Source organism: Piliocolobus tephrosceles, chromosome 13, assembly GCF_002776525.5.
Source record: "Piliocolobus tephrosceles isolate RC106 chromosome 13, ASM277652v3, whole genome shotgun sequence".
NCBI classification, from domain to species: Eukaryota; Metazoa; Chordata; class Mammalia; order Primates; family Cercopithecidae; genus Piliocolobus; species Piliocolobus tephrosceles.
In genome coordinates, this window is record NC_045446.1 from 93,300,721 (window position 1) to 93,322,510 (window position 21,790).

Below are 21,790 nucleotides of genomic sequence, written 5' to 3' on the forward strand. Positions count from 1 at the left end.
GCAGCTACTATCTAACTAGAGTTCTGCTTCCACCCTTGTTCCCATTCTTATTGGTTCTCAACCACACAATCTCAAATGTTCCTATGTGAAAGCACAGCTCAGATTACATCACTCCTGTCTTGGAAATATGCCCATGACTAGTCATCTCATCTCGAGTATCAAAATCCTTATAACAACCTACAAGTTTCTTTAAGGTCAAGCCCCATTATCTCTCTGCTTTCCTTTCCTGGTTTTCTACTTTATTTACTTTGTTCTAGCCATACTGGTCTTGCTTTTCAGTGAACAAACCCAGCACGCTCCCTCTCATGGCCTTTACCCTTGCTGCTTCCTCTCCTTGGAATGCTCTCCCCCCGCCCACCCATAGGCACAAGGAAGCATCCTTATCTCCTTCAGGTCTTCGCTCAGATGTCACCTTTTCAGCGAAGCCTTCCCTGACCATCGTGTTTCAAATTGTAACCTCCACCCCATCCCCAATACTTCTTACTCTCTTTTCCTTCTTTGTTTTTCTCTATGGCCTATATCTTCATCTAATACTCTGTATACTATAACCCATTCATTTTCAAGAGTTTCTATGTATTCTTCCACTAAAAAGGAAGCTTCATAAGGGCAGAGAGTTTTGTCTGTTTACTGCCCTATCCAAGCATGTAGACAGTAACTGGTACAAATAGGCTTTTCAGTAAATATTTGTTGAATAAATAAATGACTCCAATCATAAGGTTATTTATTCTCAAGCAAATTGGCATAAATCTCTTTTTTCCAATCATCATGATTTAGCTTCCTGGGATATATTCTGTAGTATTTCATTACATATTTTGAGATTTTTGGCTTCTATCTAAATCTACCCATAAATATTATGGTTTAACTTTATACTTTACTGCCACAATCTAACATTTGAGGTGTTTTATTTCTCTTAAGATCTCAAATGTAAAAAGCAATTTATTATAATTACATTGTTAGATTTTCACTCATTTTTTGAGGTTTCTTACTGTATTTTGGGAAGGTTCTGCTACCATATTCTGCATTCCTGGAAGAGTGTGTTATTTTCCTAACTCATCTTAGTAACTCTCCTAGTCCTTAGTATGGTATTTCACACACAGTAAGTACTCAGTAAAATTATTCATAGAAGACTTATATAAATAAACAAAGTTGAAAACGTCTATATGTGGCTTTAAAACCTCCAGCATCCCTATTTTTGTATATTATACCCCTAAGAGAAACCTGTGGATGTTTTTTATTCATATATATGAATATATATTTATTAGTTTAATCATTCAGTGAATATTTACTGAGCTTCTGTTTTATGCCAGCCACTGTTCTTAAGTGCTAGAAATACACCATAGTGAGGAAACATGAAATTCCTGTCAACAGGAATTACTACATTTTAGTGAAGAAGATAGATAGCAAACAAATGAATATGTTAATATTAGAATTATATCAAAATAATTTGGTCAAAATCTTGAAATTAAAGATTAATATACAGCCAAGCTTTAAATTGGATTATCACCATCACAGAATGAACTTAGGGTATACATCTGAAATTGTATTCAGAAAAATAAAGCTTTTACTATAGCAATAGTATTACAAAATGTTAAGAGTCAAATTTGGCACAGGGACAGTAATTTCTCAGCAGTAACGGCTGATAAATCCTTCGTATGGCTAACTATCTTGCACATTTGGAATACTAAACAGTACTCTATGGTCTACAATGATATGCAGTTTTATAGAAGCAATCTTACAAAACATGCTGTTTGTACTGCTTGCAGAAGATAAATCTTGGTTCTAGAAATTTGGCAATATAGCAACATAATTGGCTTTTCAAGATACAACAAAATCTTTCCTGAATTTCTGTCTGCATTGCACCTTTCATCACATGCATACCAAGTTTAGCAGCTTCCTGGAGTAGCATAATAAGAGGATCTTTACAGCAGAAAACATGCAGAGAATACTTAAACTCTTATGACAAATTTGGTTTCTTGAAGAATCAGCAAGGTCTAGCAAACAGTTTTTCCTGCAAATAACCAATGATTGTTAGTAATATATCCTATGGTGGTACCCTTACTCGCAAAGTATTGTTCCAACACTTCCCTTGATTTATGAGCCTTTTTTTTTTTTTTGCTATTTAAAGGCTTCTCTTAATCTTATTTGAACATACGTTATTAATATATAACAAGAGAGTTGCTAAATGTCTTGTATGCCATATACTTTTGTTTTTGGTAAAGAAGAAGAATAGAAATGGTTAACAGTTTTTCTGCTGTTGTCAATAAATCCCGCCTATGAAAATGTTTTATTATTTCTGATGATACAATGGAAGGTTGTGAACAAAACATTGGGTGCTTTTGATTCCTAAATCAATCATAGCCGTCACCACATTTATTCCATTGTCAATAATTGCATTATGCTTTACTTGCTGATTTTCCATTCCATAATATATTATCTGTCAGCTTTACTTTGTTGTTAGCTATTTGCAACTGGAAATCTCTTCACAAGCAAGGAAAGTAGTGATTGGTTTTATTGTTGATTTATATGTTATCACACTTTAAAAGGACTTTGGGCTGTATATTATTTATCTATGTGTCTGTTGTACATAATATTGAAGTAAAGTATTTGGCTTAACACTATCAATAATACTAACTTTTGTATACAATAAAAATTATTTAAGAAAATATTTTTTAGCAATATATATTCTAGAAAGAATCTTGAACATAAGATTCATAGCTTAGCAAACCTCAGAACTCCTTTTACTGCATCTCCTGAAAATTATTCATAATCTGTCAGTGATTTTGTCAAATTTTTTTTAACCTCCATAGAATCAAAACCTCAACAAGAAATTGTTCCTAAATATATATTATTTTTGATGTCTACAGCTCTGAAATTTGATAAGTGAGAAAATAAATATGTGTACCTAGTTTCTATTTTTTTCTCATCTTTTGTTTTTATATCTGGATTGAAGATGATTTATATGGATATTTTTTAAATATTTGACTTTTTCTCCTTGAGAAATTTTGAGATAGCAAAGTTGATATTCCATTATTATTTGGTCCTCACAAAATGGGAAATATTTCCACATAACTCTTCCTCTTAAAAGACTCATGGTTAAATAGAACTAAGTAACTTACGATTAAATTTTGTTACATGTTATTTAATTTTGAAAATGTCAGTATATTGAATAATTCCACAAAGATCTGGATTTCAGGACTGTCTAATACATATATTTTTGAATTAGTTAAATTTTTATTAATATCTCTTGACTAAAATGTTTCCAACTTTTTTATATTTATCTTGCTATTTTAGTCTAATATTTGTATTAATTTACCAATCTATTTCTTGAACCATAAGTTCTGAAATCTTTAACACAAAATTAACAATTTTTATTACACCTATTCTTTAAATTATTCTCTTGCTATACTAAATACATAGTAATGATTCAGACTAAGATAATTTCAACCTATAGAGCACATAAGGGGTTCATTCAAGTAGCATATAGTGAACATTTTTAAATAAATCTAAACGTCATGCCTTGTTGACAGTCTAACATTGTTACACTTATGAAATAGGGTGGTAACATCTGTCCTTAAACAAATATTAATATTATATATTTCTGGAATGTCAGAACAGTGTTAAAGTAAGCATCTGTTTGTTAAGTCTACCAGAAGGTAAAACTCAAATAACAGATCCTGGTCAATATTGAAACTGAATTAAACTTTATTTCTAATAAATATAAGGATGCTATAAAGAAAAATGGTGTAGATTAAGGGGGCTAGAGACAAGTGGGTTGGGGAAGATAACACTTTAGTATGAATGGTCAGGGAAGGCCTCTCTTTGGAGGTGATATTTAAACAGAGACTTGAATGAAGTAAGAGAGCAAATCTTAAAATGTATCTGAGGGAAAAACAAATCCAGGCAGAGGGATCGGTAAGTACAGAATCTCTGAGACAGGAATGTGCTTTGTTTGTGACTAGGGCATTGCCAAGGACCATGATGTATGAGTCCATGTAGGCTTGGTATGAAATTTAAATTTAGTTTGAGTACATGGGAGGTCAGTAGAAGATTGAGAGCCAAAAATTAAAAGGTTATTCTGCTGGTATATGAATAAGCTATAGGGAGGAAAATAGGAGCAGGCTGACCAGTTAAAAGGTTATTGCTTTCAAAAAGCACATAAGTAGTTGCATCTCTTCTAAAATACCAAATGAATAAATACATTTTTTACATTCAAATAAATAATGCCAATAAAATTCACTTTCTGCTTTCAGATATCTTGTTGGAATTTAATGATTTCATAAAAATGAAATGCTTGAGGAAATTGTCTTCAGGATTATGGACAGTCACATAAATATTTGAAAGACTTTGTATTTTTCATTCTGCAGATGTTTCAGCATTTAGTATATGAAACTATCTTTGTATACACCTATATTTGCTATATCTGTGGACATTTGGGGCTCCTTTCTATGCCCATCTTAAAGTATGATTTTATTCTGGGATTATCTTTATATATTCTTTTTAATCTCTTTTTGCTTATGTAGAGATTTGAATATTAATGTGAGTAAACAACTGACTTGCTTCAACAAAAAAAAGAGGTTATTGCAGTAATCCAAGTGAGGTCATGATGGACTAGGGTGGTGGCTGTGGAGGTGGAGACTTCTTAAAGCAGTGGTAATATTTTGATATTAAACTTGTGGATTGGCTGTGGGGCATGGGAGAGAGATATCAAACGTGATTTCAAAGTTTTGACCTAAGCAGTTGGTTAAGTGGTTTAGTGACTTGAAGGATACTGATAATAAGGTAATAGAGCAGAGTTTTGTTGTTGTTGTTTAGGGAGGAGGGGAGTGGTCTTGCAAATTTAAAGTTCTAATTTGAACATAAGTTGAGATGCCTTTTAGACATCTTGGTGGAAATGTCAGAGAAGTAATTGATGAGGGAGCTGTTGGAATTGGAAATAGAAAAGGAGCAGTTATCAGCATCTTAACATAGTGTTTAAAACCAAAGGAATGGCCAAGTATTTGGCACTGGCGCACTTCAATATTGAGATGCTTAGAAAAGGAAAAGTTGTCAATCATTGAAACCAAGAATTAGTAGTTAGGTATATAGAAGAAAGCCTGGGAGGCTGTGGTGATCAAGAAGCCAAGAGAATAAAGAGTTGATCATTCTGACCTTTTAAAAACAGTGTCAAATGCTATAAATGAGATAGGGAAAAATCATGTTTGGCAACATGGGGGACATTGGTGATCTTGAGGAGTTGTTTGGTGAAGCAGTTCTAAAGAATGAAAGCCTGGTCATATGAGTTTAAAAAAGAATAAAGGGTGAAGTTGAGACAGCAAATATAGAGAGTTTTTTCAGGGAGTTGTGTTATGAAGTAACACAGATGAATAGAGTGATACTGTTAGGGAGAACAGCCAAAGGCATTTTTTTGGTTTGGTTTGGTTTTTTAATATAGGGGATGTTTGACCATATCTGTGTTCACTATAAATTTTAAAATTGATAGTACAATAAAAAGGAAGTAATTTTAAGAGTAAAGTTCTTGAAAAGATAAGAGGAAATATAGGGCCCAATGCACATGTGGAAAGATTGGCCTTAAATAGGAGCTTGAACTATTCACAAAATAAGTTATACTTACAAAAAAACTATTATTAATAATTAAGAGGAGACCTATAAGTAGGTGGACATTATAAATTCCTGCTTTACTACACTAAAAATTAAATACTGTGCCAAAAAGTAATTTTAATAATCTTGTTTCTCACAGTGGTTCAGGTTCTGCATGAACACCATCAGGGTTTTTAGCCCATGTAACTCAACTCATTTCTCTATTTTGAAAAGTCGGGGAAATGGTAAATAAAAAACAAAGAATGAAATTTTATTACCCGAGATTTTCTCCACAAAGTGATAAAAATATATCACAAAGTTCTACTGAAAAATGGTACTTTTTTATATCAAATATTGAGCCTAGAAACCCAGGTTTATAACTTTAATTTAAAAAACACCAAATCTATGGATGGAACCTCTAGTACTCTAATAGGTGGCTATATTAAGGATGGAGAAGAGTAAGATTTCCTTTTTACAGTAAAAAAAGATTTATAGTAAGGTAGATCTATTAACTTAATAAAGTTAAACAAGGTAGCAAAATCAATCCAGTGGAGATAGAGCTGTGGAGCCTAAAATCTTCCTCAGATCCTTTGTGCAGCTTTAGACTTTTCAGTAAGCTATACAGTGTGGGGAACCATTAACATAACCCAGTCAAAAAGTGGTTACGATTTTAAAAGTTAGAGTCATTGACTTCAATTTACAGACTTGAAGAAGCAAGCCTTCCAAGTATCCATCATGCCATTAACCACATTCATCCAATTCATAGACGTTACTTTGTCCCAGAATCTGCATCCATCACTAGACAGCATGGCTAAACTTTGTTCTTTTTGAAAGGTCTATTATAACTAAGTTTTTTAAGGCAATGGAAATGTGTAACATGCTTTAAATTTTATAAGCACTTGGGTTTACGACTAATGTTTTGTTTCTTGTGGGTATCTCATTAATTTGGGTAAAGTTTTTGTGTTCCTTCTCTGTTTTGTTAATTCAAGATTTGAGTTTTTTTTTTTTTTAATGTTTTGTTCAATATTTTTACCAGATATTGTTGACATCCAAATAATAACCAACAAGGTGGGACCCAAAATACTAGGGTTTTTTTTTTTTATATTATTTGCAACTCTTTGATAAATATTGAAAGAAAAAGGCTTAGTCTTTTAAGATACCTAAGACATAATTATAAAGGATGATTAACAAGTGGCAGATCACTTATAGAATTTGAAAACTCTTCAGAAATTTTTTCCACCTTATTGGTTGCAGGTTCTATGCTTACTATGCCACAGGTTAAAGGGAGAAGAAAATAATAACTTTCTGTAGAAAAAATAGGATATTAAGTTTAAAGATAATAATAAGCAAATCTGGGGAGGTTGGGGAGGAGCTTACATTATCTACAGTGCTTTTTACTAGAATGAATGGGGGTGATCATGTGTGTGTATGTTCTTCCACAATACTGTTTAACAACATCATGTTCTGCATATAAATTAGCATGTGGAGAGATTTCCTATTTGACTTAAAGCTGTTTCTAAAATGATACCTCTTCCACAGGAAAATATTATCCCATTTCTCTGTGGCTCCAGATCTGCTAATTCTGACATTTATATTCTACAAAATGGGTAGAATCTTCAGGGAAATTTAGAATAAGTAAAGGTTAAAATACCATAAAAACAAAGTCCCAAGTCAAACTATTTCTGTGCCTTAGGAGGGGAAATGCAAATAGTTAAGAAGTGGTATCCAGCCTGCAAGGGAACTCAGTCCACGGTAGGAGAGAGAAGGGCAGAGAGAGATTTCTTATAGTCAGCTTTCAGCAATATCTTTAAATCTGGAGATAAGAAATGCCAGAAACATCAGAATTTATAAATTTATCATGTTAAAGCCCTTCTCAAAACCAATACTTACCTGTTTCTTACAAAGTTGTTTGGTTGAGATTACTTAAAAACATGAACATGGGGACATGAAAATTTAAGTTTTTTAGAAGTTTTACTTTGAAAAACTCTCAGAAAAACGACACAATGAAGTCATTACTTTAGGAAAATGTTAACCAAATTCCAGGTGTAAAACTACAGCTATTGATTTAAATTGATCAAAGATTCTTTTTTTTTCCCTTTGTTTCTTAATTCCCACTCGTAACATGTAGAGCTGTAGATATAAAGGTAAAATATATAAAAATTTGTTGTGTTAAAACTGGTAGAAATAAGAAAGACATTTCTGATATGGTGGCATGTGAAGAGAGACCTAAAGGAGGTAAGGGAATAGCCTATGCAGGTAAATGTCTGGTAGAAGAGAGTTTCAGGCAGAGGGAACAGCAAGTGCCATGGCCTGAGGCAAAAAGAGTTTTTTGAGAAGGGGCGGCAAATGTGTCTGAAGGAAACAAGACAGAAAAAGGTGTCCAGAGAAGTCAGAAGTTAGGTAGTAAGAGGCAATGGGTTTAGAAGTCAGGCAGGAGCAGACAATGCAGGCCTTGTCTGCTATGAAAAGGACACTGACTTCTGTGAGTGAGACGGGATAACTCTGGGCAACTTTATGAACACTAGACTGTATGCAGAAAGGAAAGGCAACAGTTAGAATTTATATTTGTATTGCCTTTAGATCTTCAAAATATCTTCCTCGAATTATTTTAACACATGTATTAATTGTATTTAACTATTCATGGAAGCTCAGCAATGCCATCTAGTTTTCAAATTGATCCATTGTTTGAAGAATGAGGTTAAGAATTGTCTTACACTCAGCCATGTCATCAATAAGCCAAGAGTGTTATTCATACCAAGTCACACACTGAACTTTATATTAAGCAGATCTTCTCTACACATGTGGTAATTATTACGTTTAGAAATTATTCATTGTCATTGTTCTTCATTAGAATATTGTTTAATTAAAAAATAATGATCTTACCGAAAGCATATTAGAGCCATAATTTTACTAATTGAATTCCATTTTGCTCTGCCTAAAACACTGAAATGTTTTCCTACAAAATATGGCAATTTATAAGCTAATTTTTCTTCTAAATGCTTCTCCCTAATACATAATTAGGTAGCATTTTTACAAATTGATATTTTTAAGTCACCAATTAAAAGGCAAAATTTGTCAGATTGGATAAAACAAGACCCAACTATGATGGCTATAAGGCATCATGGCATTGCACTTTAAATATAAATACACAAGTAACTTAACAGGAAAATGATACAAAAAGATGTATTATGCTAACACTAGCCAAAAGAAAGCTGGTGTAGCTATATTAAATATTGAGCAAAATAGGTGTCCCAGCAAAGTTTCTAGCCAGAGATAACAAAGATGATTTTATAATGATAAAGAATCAAGTCATCAAACGGACATAACAAAACCAAACTTTTACACACCTAATAACAGACTTTCAAAATAAATGAAGGAAAAAACTGAGAACTGCAAAGAGAAATAGATAAATCCAGAAGTAAAGTTGGAGATTTCAACATACGCCTCTCAATAACTGAAAGGATAGATAGCAGATCAGTAAAGATGTAAGAGACCTGAGTGACACTATTAGCTAAATTAATATTTATAGAACATTATCTAACAAAAGCAGACGCGCATTCTTTTTAAGTGCGCACAGGATGTTTATGGTGGTAGATCTCATTCTGTGCCATAAAGCTAGTCTAAATAAATCTGACAGAATTCAAACCACACAAAGTATGCTTTCTCACCACAATGGAATTAAGTTAGAAATCAATAACAAAGATTTATGAAAAATCCGAAAATATTTGGAAATAAAACACATACTTGTAAATAACCCATGGGTCAAAGAAGATACCAGAAATAAAGCTGGAAATTAATTTAATTGAATAAAAATTAAAACACAATACATTAAAATATGGACATGGCACACTGAGAAGAATGATTGCTTAAATTACTTACTTGCATTAAAACACTTTTGCCAAGGAACACAGTGCGTTAAAACAAAGTGAAATGGCATCAGTTTATAAATGCATTCCCTTTTACACTATAGAATTGCAATTCTATGTGAATGAAGATAGTCATTAATAGGCTATAGGCTAAACCCACTGGAATATTTTTAAGTTTTTCCCTTATATGTTCTATGTATTTAAATAATGTTTTTATATAATTAAGTTCATACTGTGTATACATTTTTGCATTCTGATAAATACATTAGGTCCTAAACATTTTCCAATGATATTTAATATGTTTTCAATACCAGTTTTTATCGGCTGTGTAATTTTGTAGTGATATGCCATAATTTAATCAGCTAATTTCTATTTATGCTTCTAATTTGTTATAATTTTACATGAGCAAGCCATGTATAATAATGCCTTAATTATTCCCTTAATTTGCATTCCATTCTAAGAAAGGAATTACTGAGTAAAAGGGCTTGTATTTTTTTTTTTTTTTTTTCCCCAGACGGGGTCTTGCTCTGTCACCAGGCTGGAGTGCAGTGGCACGATCTCGGCTCACTGCAACCGCGGCCTCCCGGGTTCAAGCGACTCTCCTGCCTCAGTCTCCCAAGTAGCTGGGACTACAGGCGCATGACACCACGCCCGGCTAATTTTTGTATTTTTAGTAGAGACGGGGTTTTGCCATGTTGGCCAGGATGGTCTCGATCTGTTGACCTCACGATCTACTAACCTTCGCTTCCCAGAGTGCTGGGATTACAGGCATAAGCCACGGGTGCCCGGCCAGGGCTCGTATATTTTAAAGCTTTAACACATTTTATTACCTTGTTTTATCACGGTGTACCAGTATATACTCCTACCAAACTTTTATCCATGTTGCAACCCTTAGCAACATTTAATCATTATCATTTCTCCTGCTATTCTGTTGGGCTAAAAACCTATCTCAGTTTTACATAACTATTGAAGATGACATCTTGTTTCTATAATTATGTAAACACATTGTTTACATAATTTTCTTAATGTTATTAACTCATTTTCATATTTGTGATAAATGTGTTTTTCCTATTTAGTTCTAATGGTGTATATATATAGATATAAAATCTTACATAATATAACCTATATTTCTTTTATCTTTTTAATGAAAGTCCACCATTCTGTAATCACATGTATAATCTCACCCCTTTTTTTATGTGAATTTTTTTTCCTCCATTAATTTATGAAATAAAATTTTACTGTGAATTTTAACTAGCACAGTTTCAGGTTAGAATGTGAATTGAAGATTGAATTTTTTTCCAAACAATTTTTCCCCAGCATAATTGATTGAATAATGTTTTTATTCCTCAGTGACCTTATAATATGTTAAATTCTAACAGTTTTACTCAATTATGATCAGAGACTCAGTTTCTTCCTAGTATGTGGATACACATTTCATAAATGTGTACAAAAACTTGAAAGGAATTTTTCCTCCATAGGGTATCACTGATACATTTGAATCGCTTAATTTTTTTTTTTTTTTTTTTTTTTTTTTGATTCATGCTTTTGGCCCTTTGGGATTTTCATAAAATTGCTTTCATGCGCATTTAATTTTGTCACAATATTTATGTAGATTTAATTCTATATTTAACTGATTTCATTGCTTATAGCCAATAGGATTAGCCTCTGACTTCTATATCCCTAAAAATGTTGGTATTAATTCATATGTAAAAGATATGGAAAACATTGAGTTTTTTTTTTTTTTTAGAAAGATACAGACATGTATGTTTTCTGAACTCTTGCCTATGTAAAAATGATACCTGCTTGTATTACAATTTACTGATAAGTTACCTAGATAATATTCTAGAAGGATAGCCTTTTACCTTCAAAATTCTGTATATTTTGGTCCATAAAGGAGTGGAACTCTCATAACATACTATTTATTTCTTACATAGTTTTCCAGTTATTATCATTTTTCACAGCTATATTTGTATGTCTCATCTCCTCTAACTAAATAAGCTGTTTGCATTCAGTAAATGCTTCTGAGTAAATGAATGTAATTTGAATTCATAAATCCTACTACATAATCAACATTTAAAAAATAAAATATTGCAATATCATATCACCTTTGAAAATCATTTATGTTATAATAATGGAGGTAAACTACATAATCTTTATCATTCATTCTAGTTTAGAAGTTTTACTGCCTGTGATTCTAAGTGTTTGTGCGTGTATAATATTTGATAAATTGCCTAGCCCATTTAGCTGTTCAATTCTATTAGCTATTTATTCACTTATTTCCATGTTACATCTGTTATATGCTATTTGAAGAATTATGGGTATATAGTCTCATAATCATAGAAGGGACTAGAGGTTTTATGTTTAATCTCAAACCTAATCCTTTAAAAGATGCATGGCCCATAACTGAGAGTGAAGTAAAGAACATTTATGAAAAGTATTTGCCAGCTAGTATGCTTACGACTTTGTTCAAAGCCCAAGTTATGTGTGCATATTTCTAGTTATTAAAGATAATGCTACTTCTTTATTTTCATGCTTCTGAATATAAATGTGGTTAAGAGAAAAAAATGTGCTTATCATTTCTGCACTGTGAAGTTTGCTGTTCAAAGATATTATACATGCTAAAATAATCTTTGTTATTTAAACTTTAACTCATTAAATAATGCCTTTGCATTAGTCTACCTTTAAGCTTAATAGATTAACAAGTTATTTTTTCCTTGGATTAATAACATTTTTACTAAAAGAGCTTTCCCTTCTTGACTAATTATATTATTCAAACAAGTGAAAATCTGATTATCAGCCATGTTAGTTTGAGCATATATATAATATATATGTATACACACATTACTGGCAACAACTCTTCAGGACATTTGAATTCAGAATTAATTTTACAGCATTAATGAAATAGTAGTATAGTTGGAAATACTTATTCAATGACTGTTTTAAAATAACTGTTATAAAATAACAGGAATAAATATAAACTATAATAAAGATACAGTTAAGTATAATTTGTTTATTATGTTTAGCTAATGAAAGAAATTAGCAGATAATTTAATAAAAATTATTTGATAGGGAATAAATATGCTATGTATATTATTTAATTGAAAATAGATACTTTATGAATGCTATCATTGTAAAGGATATATCCAAGAGAAATAATTATGCTTTGCTAAGAAGATCTTTCAAAAGTCTTTTCTGTTTATACAAAACATATTATTCATTGGTAGAGGAACATAGGAACATTTCTGAGTACTATTCAAATGCATTAAGATGTTAATGCAAACACAGCTTTAGAGGTTTTAATTTCTTCTAGACCTGGCTAAGAGATGTAAATGCTTGGGTAAATAATAGGGTGTTACAGTACATGAAACACATCCTTTCTATGACAGTAATAAATTAAACCAACACAAATTTTTCCTCAGCTGTTTATAAATCATGGAAAATGAATTACTGAATAAATGAGGATTCTCTAAATTTTTAATAGCTGACATTACTGTAGTACCATCTCTGTACACCAGCTGAACTAATAGACTGATTCAGAAATCATTAGTAAGCTATCTCTTAAAGGATATTATCACCTGCAGGAAATATTAGAGAGAAACAAGTCACTTAAAACTACCTGAGTTTACTTCCTGGTTCCAGCACCTTATTTGACCTTGGGCAAGACCCTTAACCGCACTGTGCCTCCACTTCCTCATTTGTAAAGTGGAGATACTAATAACAACTTGCAGGGTCATGGGAGGTGTAAACTTGGTTGATACATGGAAAGCGTATAGTAGGTGTTACACAGACTTTCTGTTGTTTTTGTTATTTGTTCCAAATGGCAATTTAAAAAAATACTTATGAAATGTACTTTATATTGATATGTATTTCTCCAAATGAAGTATGAGTTGATTATTTAAAAACATCTTTTAACACAAAATTATTTCTTCTTGGACATTTCCCTCCACTGTAATACTTGATTCAGTAAGGTGGCAAATTCACCATCACATCTGGAGCTGGGACCCTAATTCAGTTTGCATTGTCAGGAGAACTTTTTGGTTAGGCTTGGATGCTCAATATTTCATCAGCACACTAGAAGTGCTGGCCCAAAATGGGATGCTGTACATTAGGTTAATTTTCACCTTTTGGACTTTTTATTTTGAGCAGATTTTTTACCAACAAACAGTTGTGCAAGGAATCTTATTTAAGATGGATGGATATTATGCCAAATTATAATGCCAGACTTTACAATGTAAAATGGAAATATTTTATGTATATTTTCTAGATACCATTTCAGAGTATTTGGAAACTGAATAACTTTCTCATTGAAAATGACTTAAGTCTTTAACTGACTTATCTTTTAAGTGTGTGTGTATTTATATGTTTATATTTCCCCCGCTCTAGAACTGGGTAGATAAAGCTGAAAAACAGGCTCTTCTCTCTGAAACGCTTGACCTATCAGAACTTTTCCATCCAGACACATTTCTTAATGCGCTCCGCCAGGAAACTGCAAGGTAATTAAAATGAAATACTTTATTTGTCCCTGAGGGTAATTAATTTTGCTTTATTGACTTCCTATTACACTGCCCTTGATTGTCAAGAAATAAATTTACGATTGTAACACAGACAGTTCTGTTATTTTCTTATACTCTACTTGAAATCATACAGTTAACCTTTAGCTTAAAAAAGTATTGCTTTTAATGATGTGTTTTATTTGAATTTAAAAAGATAAAATGTAACTTTTATAATTTTGATTATTTATCTAAACCTGTGCTGTCCACTGTGGTAGCCAGGAGTCACATGGACCTATGTAAATGAATTAAAGTAAGAATCAGATTTAAAATTCAGTTTTTCAGTAACTCTAACCACATTTAAAGTGCTCGGTGTCCACGTGGCTTGTGGCTGCCATTTTGGACTGCATGAAAATATTTTTATCTTTGCAGAAAATTCTACTGGACAGTGCTGACTTGGCTCCTTGGTGGAGAACAGGACTTGATGATTAAGATCAAGCTCCTTTTCATACCACACTCAGATTATCATATCATATATAATTTTTAACAAGTTGGAATATAATAAAAGGAACATTGTTAAAAATATCCTCAATAAAATTTAGTTGTTTAGTAACTCTCAGGGATATTTCAGTTTGTATTGCTTCAGGATATTATAAACATCAAATTTCAGTTCGGCTAATAAACATTTATTGAACACCCATCGTGTGCCTGCATTTGAGGGTAATGGTCAAAACAGGATTTAAAAATGAAAAAAAGAAAGGCCTTATCCTTAAGGAACTTACAGCATCAAAGAGGAGACTGACATATAGCAGTTAACTTTGAAAATTTAGTGTGAACTCTAACATATTATGCATAGTTTAATGGTATTATTATTTACACGTGATAAATATTTTAATTTTAAATAAATAGGACTATATCTTCAGTTACTCTTCATAATTTAATTCCTAAGGATTATTGATTTGTGACGTTGATGCTTTACCTTTACAGGGCAGTGGGTCGTTCTGTGGATAGCCTTAAATTTGCAGCCTCATGGAAAGGTCGACTGCCAGAAGCAAAGCTACAAATCAAGGTACTAGACTAATTTTAGATCTTGGAATCTAAACCTTATCACCACCTGATATAAGAGATTCTGAAATTTTCATCTCAAAGTGACCTATCTATAGTTTAAGATCAGTAGAGTTAGATTGTATTATCTATGTGAAAACTCAAAATAAGATTTGGCATGAAACAACTTGTAACAGAAAATACAGACTCTTCTTATGCAAACATAAGAATCTTAGGGATACAGTATTTGAAAGTGTAACTTTTAGCACAAATTTATACAAACCATGCAGTTCTTTTACTTTACCTGTTCTAAAATTGAACCTAATATTTACTGTACAGTAAACTACATACAGGTTGAGCATCCAAACATCTCTAATCCAAAAATCCAAAACACCCCCAAATCTGAACCTTTTTGATTTTCAATGATACCACATATTGTCATATTTTGGTCCACATGGGTGGCCAAGATAGTGTCACCTTTGCCTTCTGATGGTTCAGTGTGTGCAAACTTTGCTTCATGCACAAAATTCTTTAAAATATTATATAAAACTACCTTCAGAGTATTTGTATAAAATGTATATGAAACATAAGTGAATTTGGTGTTTCAACTTGGGTCCCATCCCCAAGAGAGTTCATTTGTGTATGTGCAAATAGTCATGCACTGCGTAACGATGTTTCTGTCAATGACAGATTGCACATACTACAGTGGTTCCATAAGATTATAACAGGGCTGAAAAAGTCATATTGCCTGGTGACATCTTTTGTTCAGTGTAACGTTTTAGCACACACATTATTTGTGTGTTTGTAGTGATGCTAGCGTAAACAAATCTGCACTGCCAGTTACATAAAAGTAAAGCACATATAATTATATATAGCACATAATACTTGATAAGGATAACTGTTCATGCTTTATTTACTATATAATACCTTTTATCATTATTTCAGAGTGTACTCCTTCTAATTATATTCTTCAAAAAGTTAACTGTTAGCCTCAGGCAGGTCCTTCAGGAGGTATTCCAGAAGAAGGCATTGTAACCATAGAAGATGACAGCTCCATGCCTGTTATTGCCCCTAAAGACCTTCCAGTGGCATAAGATATGAAGGTGGAAGACTGATAAGAATGATCCTGACCCTGTGGTAGGCCTAGGCTAATGTGTGCGTTTGTGTCTTCATTTTTAACAAAAAAGTTTAAATTGTAAAAATTAAATTTTAAAAAGAAAAAACTTAAAAAATAATGATATAGAAATATTTTTATACTTTTTGACTCTTGTAAATAACACTTAGCTTAGGACAAACACATTGTACAGATGTGTACAAATTCAAAAGTATAAAGTGTTTATGTTTAAAACGCCTGGGCTCAAGTGATCCTCCTGCCTCAGCCTCCCAAAGTGCTAGGATTACAGGCATGAGCTATTGCACTTGACCTGACTATAGTTCTTTAATGCAGTTAACTATATGCAACTAGGTTTTCAGAAATTCCATTCATATAGTTCTAGTTCCCTGCTCAAAACACTTTTTACTTTATACTTTTAATTTTTTACATATCTTGTGTTTATGTTTTAAGCTAAGTGCTATTTATAAAAGTCAAAAAGTTAAAAAAATTAAAAATATAAAGTGAAAAGTTACAGTAAGCTAAGGTTAATTTATTATTGAAGAAAATTATTTTTAACAAATTTAGTGAAGCGTAAGTGCACAGTGTTTATAAAGTCTACAGTAATATATAATAGTGTCCTAGGCCTTCACATTCATTCACCACTTATTCACTGACTCACCCAGAGCAACTTACATTCTTTCAAGCTCCATTCATGGTAAGTGCCCTCAACAGGTACAGGATTTTTTAAATCTTTATACTCTCTTTACTGTATATTTTCTATACATAGATCTGTTTAGGTCTATAAACACTTACCATGTGTTCCAGTTGCATACAGTATTCAGCACAATTACATGCTGTACAGATTTGTTTCCTAGGAGCAATAGGCTATACCATCTAGCCTAGGTATGTAGTAGGCTATACCATCTAGGTTTGCGTAAGTACACTCTCATGTTCACACAGTGATGAAATCACCTAATGATCCATTTCTCAGAATGTATTCCCATCATTAAGTGATGCATGACTGTATTTCAAAATTAAAAAAAAAAAAAATTCAAAATCAAAAACACTTTGTTCCTTAGCATTTCAGATAAGGGATACTCAACCTGTATAAAGTGTAGTATATAAAAAATTAGTATATAAAAAATCTTGTCCTCAGGGAGCTTATAATTTGTGAGTACATTAGTTAACTGTTTTTTTGTGTTTTTTTTTTTTAACAAAAGCCACCATGATGATCTATTTCTTTTGAATACAAATTTTTCTTAGCTCTTTACCTGTTATTGTAAAAATAATAGATTTTAACAGGAAAATCATTCAAACATTAACAAAAATAATTTAAAAGTCTGTGATGGAAACTTTTTCCCCAACAACCCCTACCTTCTTTCGTATCACTAGCCTGTTTTCCACTATCATTCCTTGCCATTCTTCTTTCCCATTTCCTTACATAGAATTGCCCTCTTAACATTTTCTTCACTTAAAAACTTTAAGCTGGTCTCAAACTTCTGGGCTCAAGTGATCCACCTGCCTCAGCCTCCCAAAGTGACGAGATTACAGGCGTGAGCCATTGCATTTGGCCTGGCTATAGTTCTTTAATGCCGTTAACTTTATGCAACTAACTTTTCAGAAATTCCATTCATATAGTTGGTTCCCTGCTCAAAAAATTTGTTTTCATATTACTACTGTTTTCTAACATACTATATCATTTATATTTGTTGTCTTATTCTAGTGGAATGTAAGTCCCATGAGAGTAGTAACAATAGCTGTTACATAATAAGCAATCGATCAAATGCTTTCTGAATAGTTGAGGGCCTACAATAGGAGAGGCACTGTAGTAGGTGTTCCTAGCATCGGCTATAAGGGTATAGAGTGCCAGAAATCTGATCATCACCAACAAGCTAGATCTTTCCCTTTTGGCTCTATAGACTGCCATAAAATTCTCACTTAAAGCTGAAGGAGTTAGAAAAGTTTTCTTTCATTTCTTTGCATTTAATTTTGTTGTTTTGTTTTGTGGAGATGGGGTTTTGCTACATGGCCCAGGGTGAATTTGAACTCCTGGGCTCAAGCAATCCTCCTGCCTCAGCTGCTTGAGTAGCTGGGATTACAGGCATGCACCGCCACACCCAGCTTCTTTTTTTTTTTTTATTTTTTTTTTTATTTTAGGTAGTTTGTTTTATTCATTTTTTTAAACCCAAAACTTAACAAGCCAACAAAAATAACCAAAAAATGGAAACAAAAATTAAAACTAATAATAATAAGGGAAAAAAGCTTCTATTGTTCAGCTATTGTCCTATAATAAAGCACTGAAAAAGTCAGTAACATACAAGAGTGTAGAAATATCATGCTAATAAGCCTCTGGTCAGCTGGAGCAGATCCATATAAGGCTGCAGGTCTGTGAACCAATGAGAATGGCTCTGCTTCATGCTTTTCTTTTTTTCTTTTTTATTTTTTATTTTATTTTTTTTTACGTTTTATGTTAACCGTAGCCCTTAGCTCATGAGAAATACCTTGGCTATTACCGGTGAGTCATACACTGCTGTCCAATTGTCAGGAGTGGGAAGGAACACGAAACATGTATATTTAGTGTCTGGCAGCTGTGCACCATACATGTAATTATAGCATCATTATTTAATTTAGGAGTATAATCAAGGGAAACCGGTTTTATTGTGTCAAAATGTGTTCATATTTCCCAAAGTATGTTGCCTGTCCTTTCAGAATGGGAATAAAGTCATGGACAACCAGAAATTTCCAAGCTTATATAGTTGTTTTGTACACTGGGGCAGTGGGGGAGCAGGGGTGGGCTGCGCTGACAGTAAACTAAGATTATTAGTATCTAGAAAAGAGCTATGTGACATTTTTAAGCAATTAATGGGGCAGTCTGAGCCTTGGCCATCACAGTTATCAGTAGATTTCAATAATAACTTCATTGACATGTTTATTAGGAGGATCTCTGAATATATATGTATAATCTGTGTATATATAATGAATATATATTTTATATATATATTCACATTCTATATATGATTAAGATTTATATAGGTAGGAAATATTTGTTTCTTAGAAAACCAAGTATATTTTCATCTAAAGTTCTCTATATCCAGTAAGTAAGTGAAATTCTTTTATTTTTCATTTGAGATTCATTAAAAGCTATTTTATTGTTAAAAATTAAAATATTCACTTGTAAATATTTAGTAACATAAATAAGCATGGTATAATGACTAGAAAATAATTGCCATTTTTGTTACCAATGTATTTCCACACATATTTACAGCTTTAATTTTAAAAGCCATCTGTACACATGAGCTTTAAGATAATTCGACAGAACTTTTCCTCTCTCTGGTCCATTCATGTGAGCTATAAAAGCACATTTTCTAACTTTCTCACCTGCAGTTTCCAGTAATATTATCAGGGAAGAAGGCTTTGTAAGGCTCTCACTGTTAACACTTGACACAGTTAGTAAGTTCATTTGTCTACTGAGGCTCCTTTTAATTATGTTTTTCTTTTTTTTTTTTTTTTTTGAGACGGAGTCTCGTTCTGTCGCCCAGGCTGGAGTGCAGTGGACGGATCTCAGCTCACTGCAAGCTCCGCCTCCCGGGTTTACGCCATTCTCCTGCCTCAGCTTCCCAAGTGGCTGGGACTACAGGCGCCCGCCACCTCGCCTGGCTAGTTTTTTGTATTTTTTAGTAGAGACGGGGTTTCACCGTGTTCGCCAGGATGGTCTCGATCTCCTGACCTCATGATCCACCCGTCTCAGCCTCCCAAAGTGCTGGGATTACAGATTACAGGTTTGAGCCACCGCGCCCGGCCTAATTATGTTTTTCAACAAAGGGGATTGTTTCAATAGGAGAACTTTGGATTTGAATTTTACTATCACTATAATTTTATTAGTTTTTTTTAAAATCTCTATCGCCATAGACTGAATTAAACAGTGAGGCTGTAGTTCTCCAAAGCAATCAATATCTTAAACCCTCTAGACCTACTTGAGAGAACATATTTATATACTGATTTTCAGTTCCTGAACATGGCCCTCTAAAATTTCTGCCATTATTGATCTATTATGTGTTAAATAGTACTTGAAAACTTGATATGGCAAAATACGTAAATCAAGCTCCTGTTCATCCTACGTGTTACATCTTCCTCCAAGGCCGAGAGAAGATTGCCCTAGCAGCACTTCAAGTGCTCAGTAGCCATATGTAGTATAGTATATACAGTAACCACGCATGGCTGCTGGGCACATATGGGTACTATATTGTAGCTCTACATGGAACAGTCAGTTCCCTAGGAAAATTTAAACAGCCTGTGGTCTTCAAGGATTTTTTCAATAATGTTTAATACTTTCTATTATTAAACATTTTAAACAAATCCAGAGGAGAGAATAGTAAAATGAGTCGGCATATTCCAAGGTTTTAAGATTTAGAAACATTCCCCCTTTTTCTGTTTTTATTGTTAAAACACATTTCAGATATCATTTTATTTTACCCATGGTTCTGAATGTGTTTCTTTAAAACTATATATTTTCTTAAATATAATATATTATCACAAATATCAAAATTAAAATTCCTTGGAATCAGTCCAAAACAATATTGACCAGTCTCCAAAAGAACGCTTTCCAATGGTTTGTTCGAATCGGGGACAAAAGAATGAAGTGAGACGTAACATTGCATTTAGTTATGTGCGTTAAGTCTTTTTACATCTAAATCAGGTTCCATCTTTCATTGAATACCACTGTTTGTTACAGGAGTGGGGTCATTTCTCCTGTGGAATGATATGTACATTCCGTATTCATCTGCTTGCTTCCTTATGGTAGTAAGCTTTTGTTCCTCTGTCTCTCATTCCTTATAAATATAAATTAATTCCAAAGATCTAATTACATTCATTTTTGTGTGTGTGTGTGTGTGTGTGGAGGGGCAACAAAAATACTTCATAAGTGGCACTGCGTTCTTCATTTTACATTGTATGATGAGGCACACACGTGTTTTCTTGTTTTTAGTGAGGCTAACATTGATTCATGTGTACAGGCAGTGACAGCCTCATTCCTCATAAAACGTCTCTCATCAGTATTTCGTCTAATAGTTTTAACCATTGATCATTGCTTAGATAACTAGGGATGCATACTGATTCTTCTAATTCTGTTATTCCTTCCACATTTATTAGCTAAAATTCTTCTGCAAAGAGGCTTCAATTAGGTCTATGTAGTTACCTGCATACTATGAAATAACATTTTTTTGTTGAAAATAAAGAATGCTTAATTTTTTCATTTAAACTGGGAAAATTCATTCTTTCATTAAAAAGATGCTGTTGATACATAGTTTCCAGCAGTGTCCAGTGACATTTTCTCTTTAAGTATTATTGTGAGTTTCTTGTATGTCTAATGTTTCAGTAAATTGCATTTATTATTCTTTTTCATTTGCAGTTGTCTCTGGTCTTTGGCATATATGTGACGCCTCTTAATGCTGACCTGTATATCTTTCTTTTTTTCTTTTTAGAGGAGGGGGTAAGCCTTAATAGTGAAGTGTAGCATCATACACAAAAATGCACAAATCTTCAGAGTACAGTTAATGAATTTTCAGTAAGTGAATAAACCTATGAAACCATCATGAAGATCAGTATTAATATTTTATGGTGATTCTTTCTCAAAAATTGTTTACAATTAAATGGACCTAACATATAGTACACACCTTATTTTTCTTTCAATATATTGTAAACAACTGAAAACCGCTAAAGAT

At 32.7% G+C, this 21,790-nt stretch overlaps 1 protein-coding gene across 2 annotated transcripts in view; it reads left to right on the plus strand.

The window, feature by feature from the left end:
* The window catches only part of DYNC2H1 (dynein cytoplasmic 2 heavy chain 1), a 352,433-nt gene that overhangs the window by 315,728 nt on the left and 14,915 nt on the right, over positions 1-21,790 (plus strand). For both annotated transcript variants that reach the window (XM_023208014.3, XM_023208015.3), the window contains 2 exons: positions 13,827-13,936; positions 14,921-15,002. In XM_023208014.3, the coding sequence (XP_023063782.2) occupies positions 13,827-13,936; positions 14,921-15,002 (192 nt within the window). The remainder of the gene's footprint in view (positions 1-13,826; positions 13,937-14,920; positions 15,003-21,790) is intronic.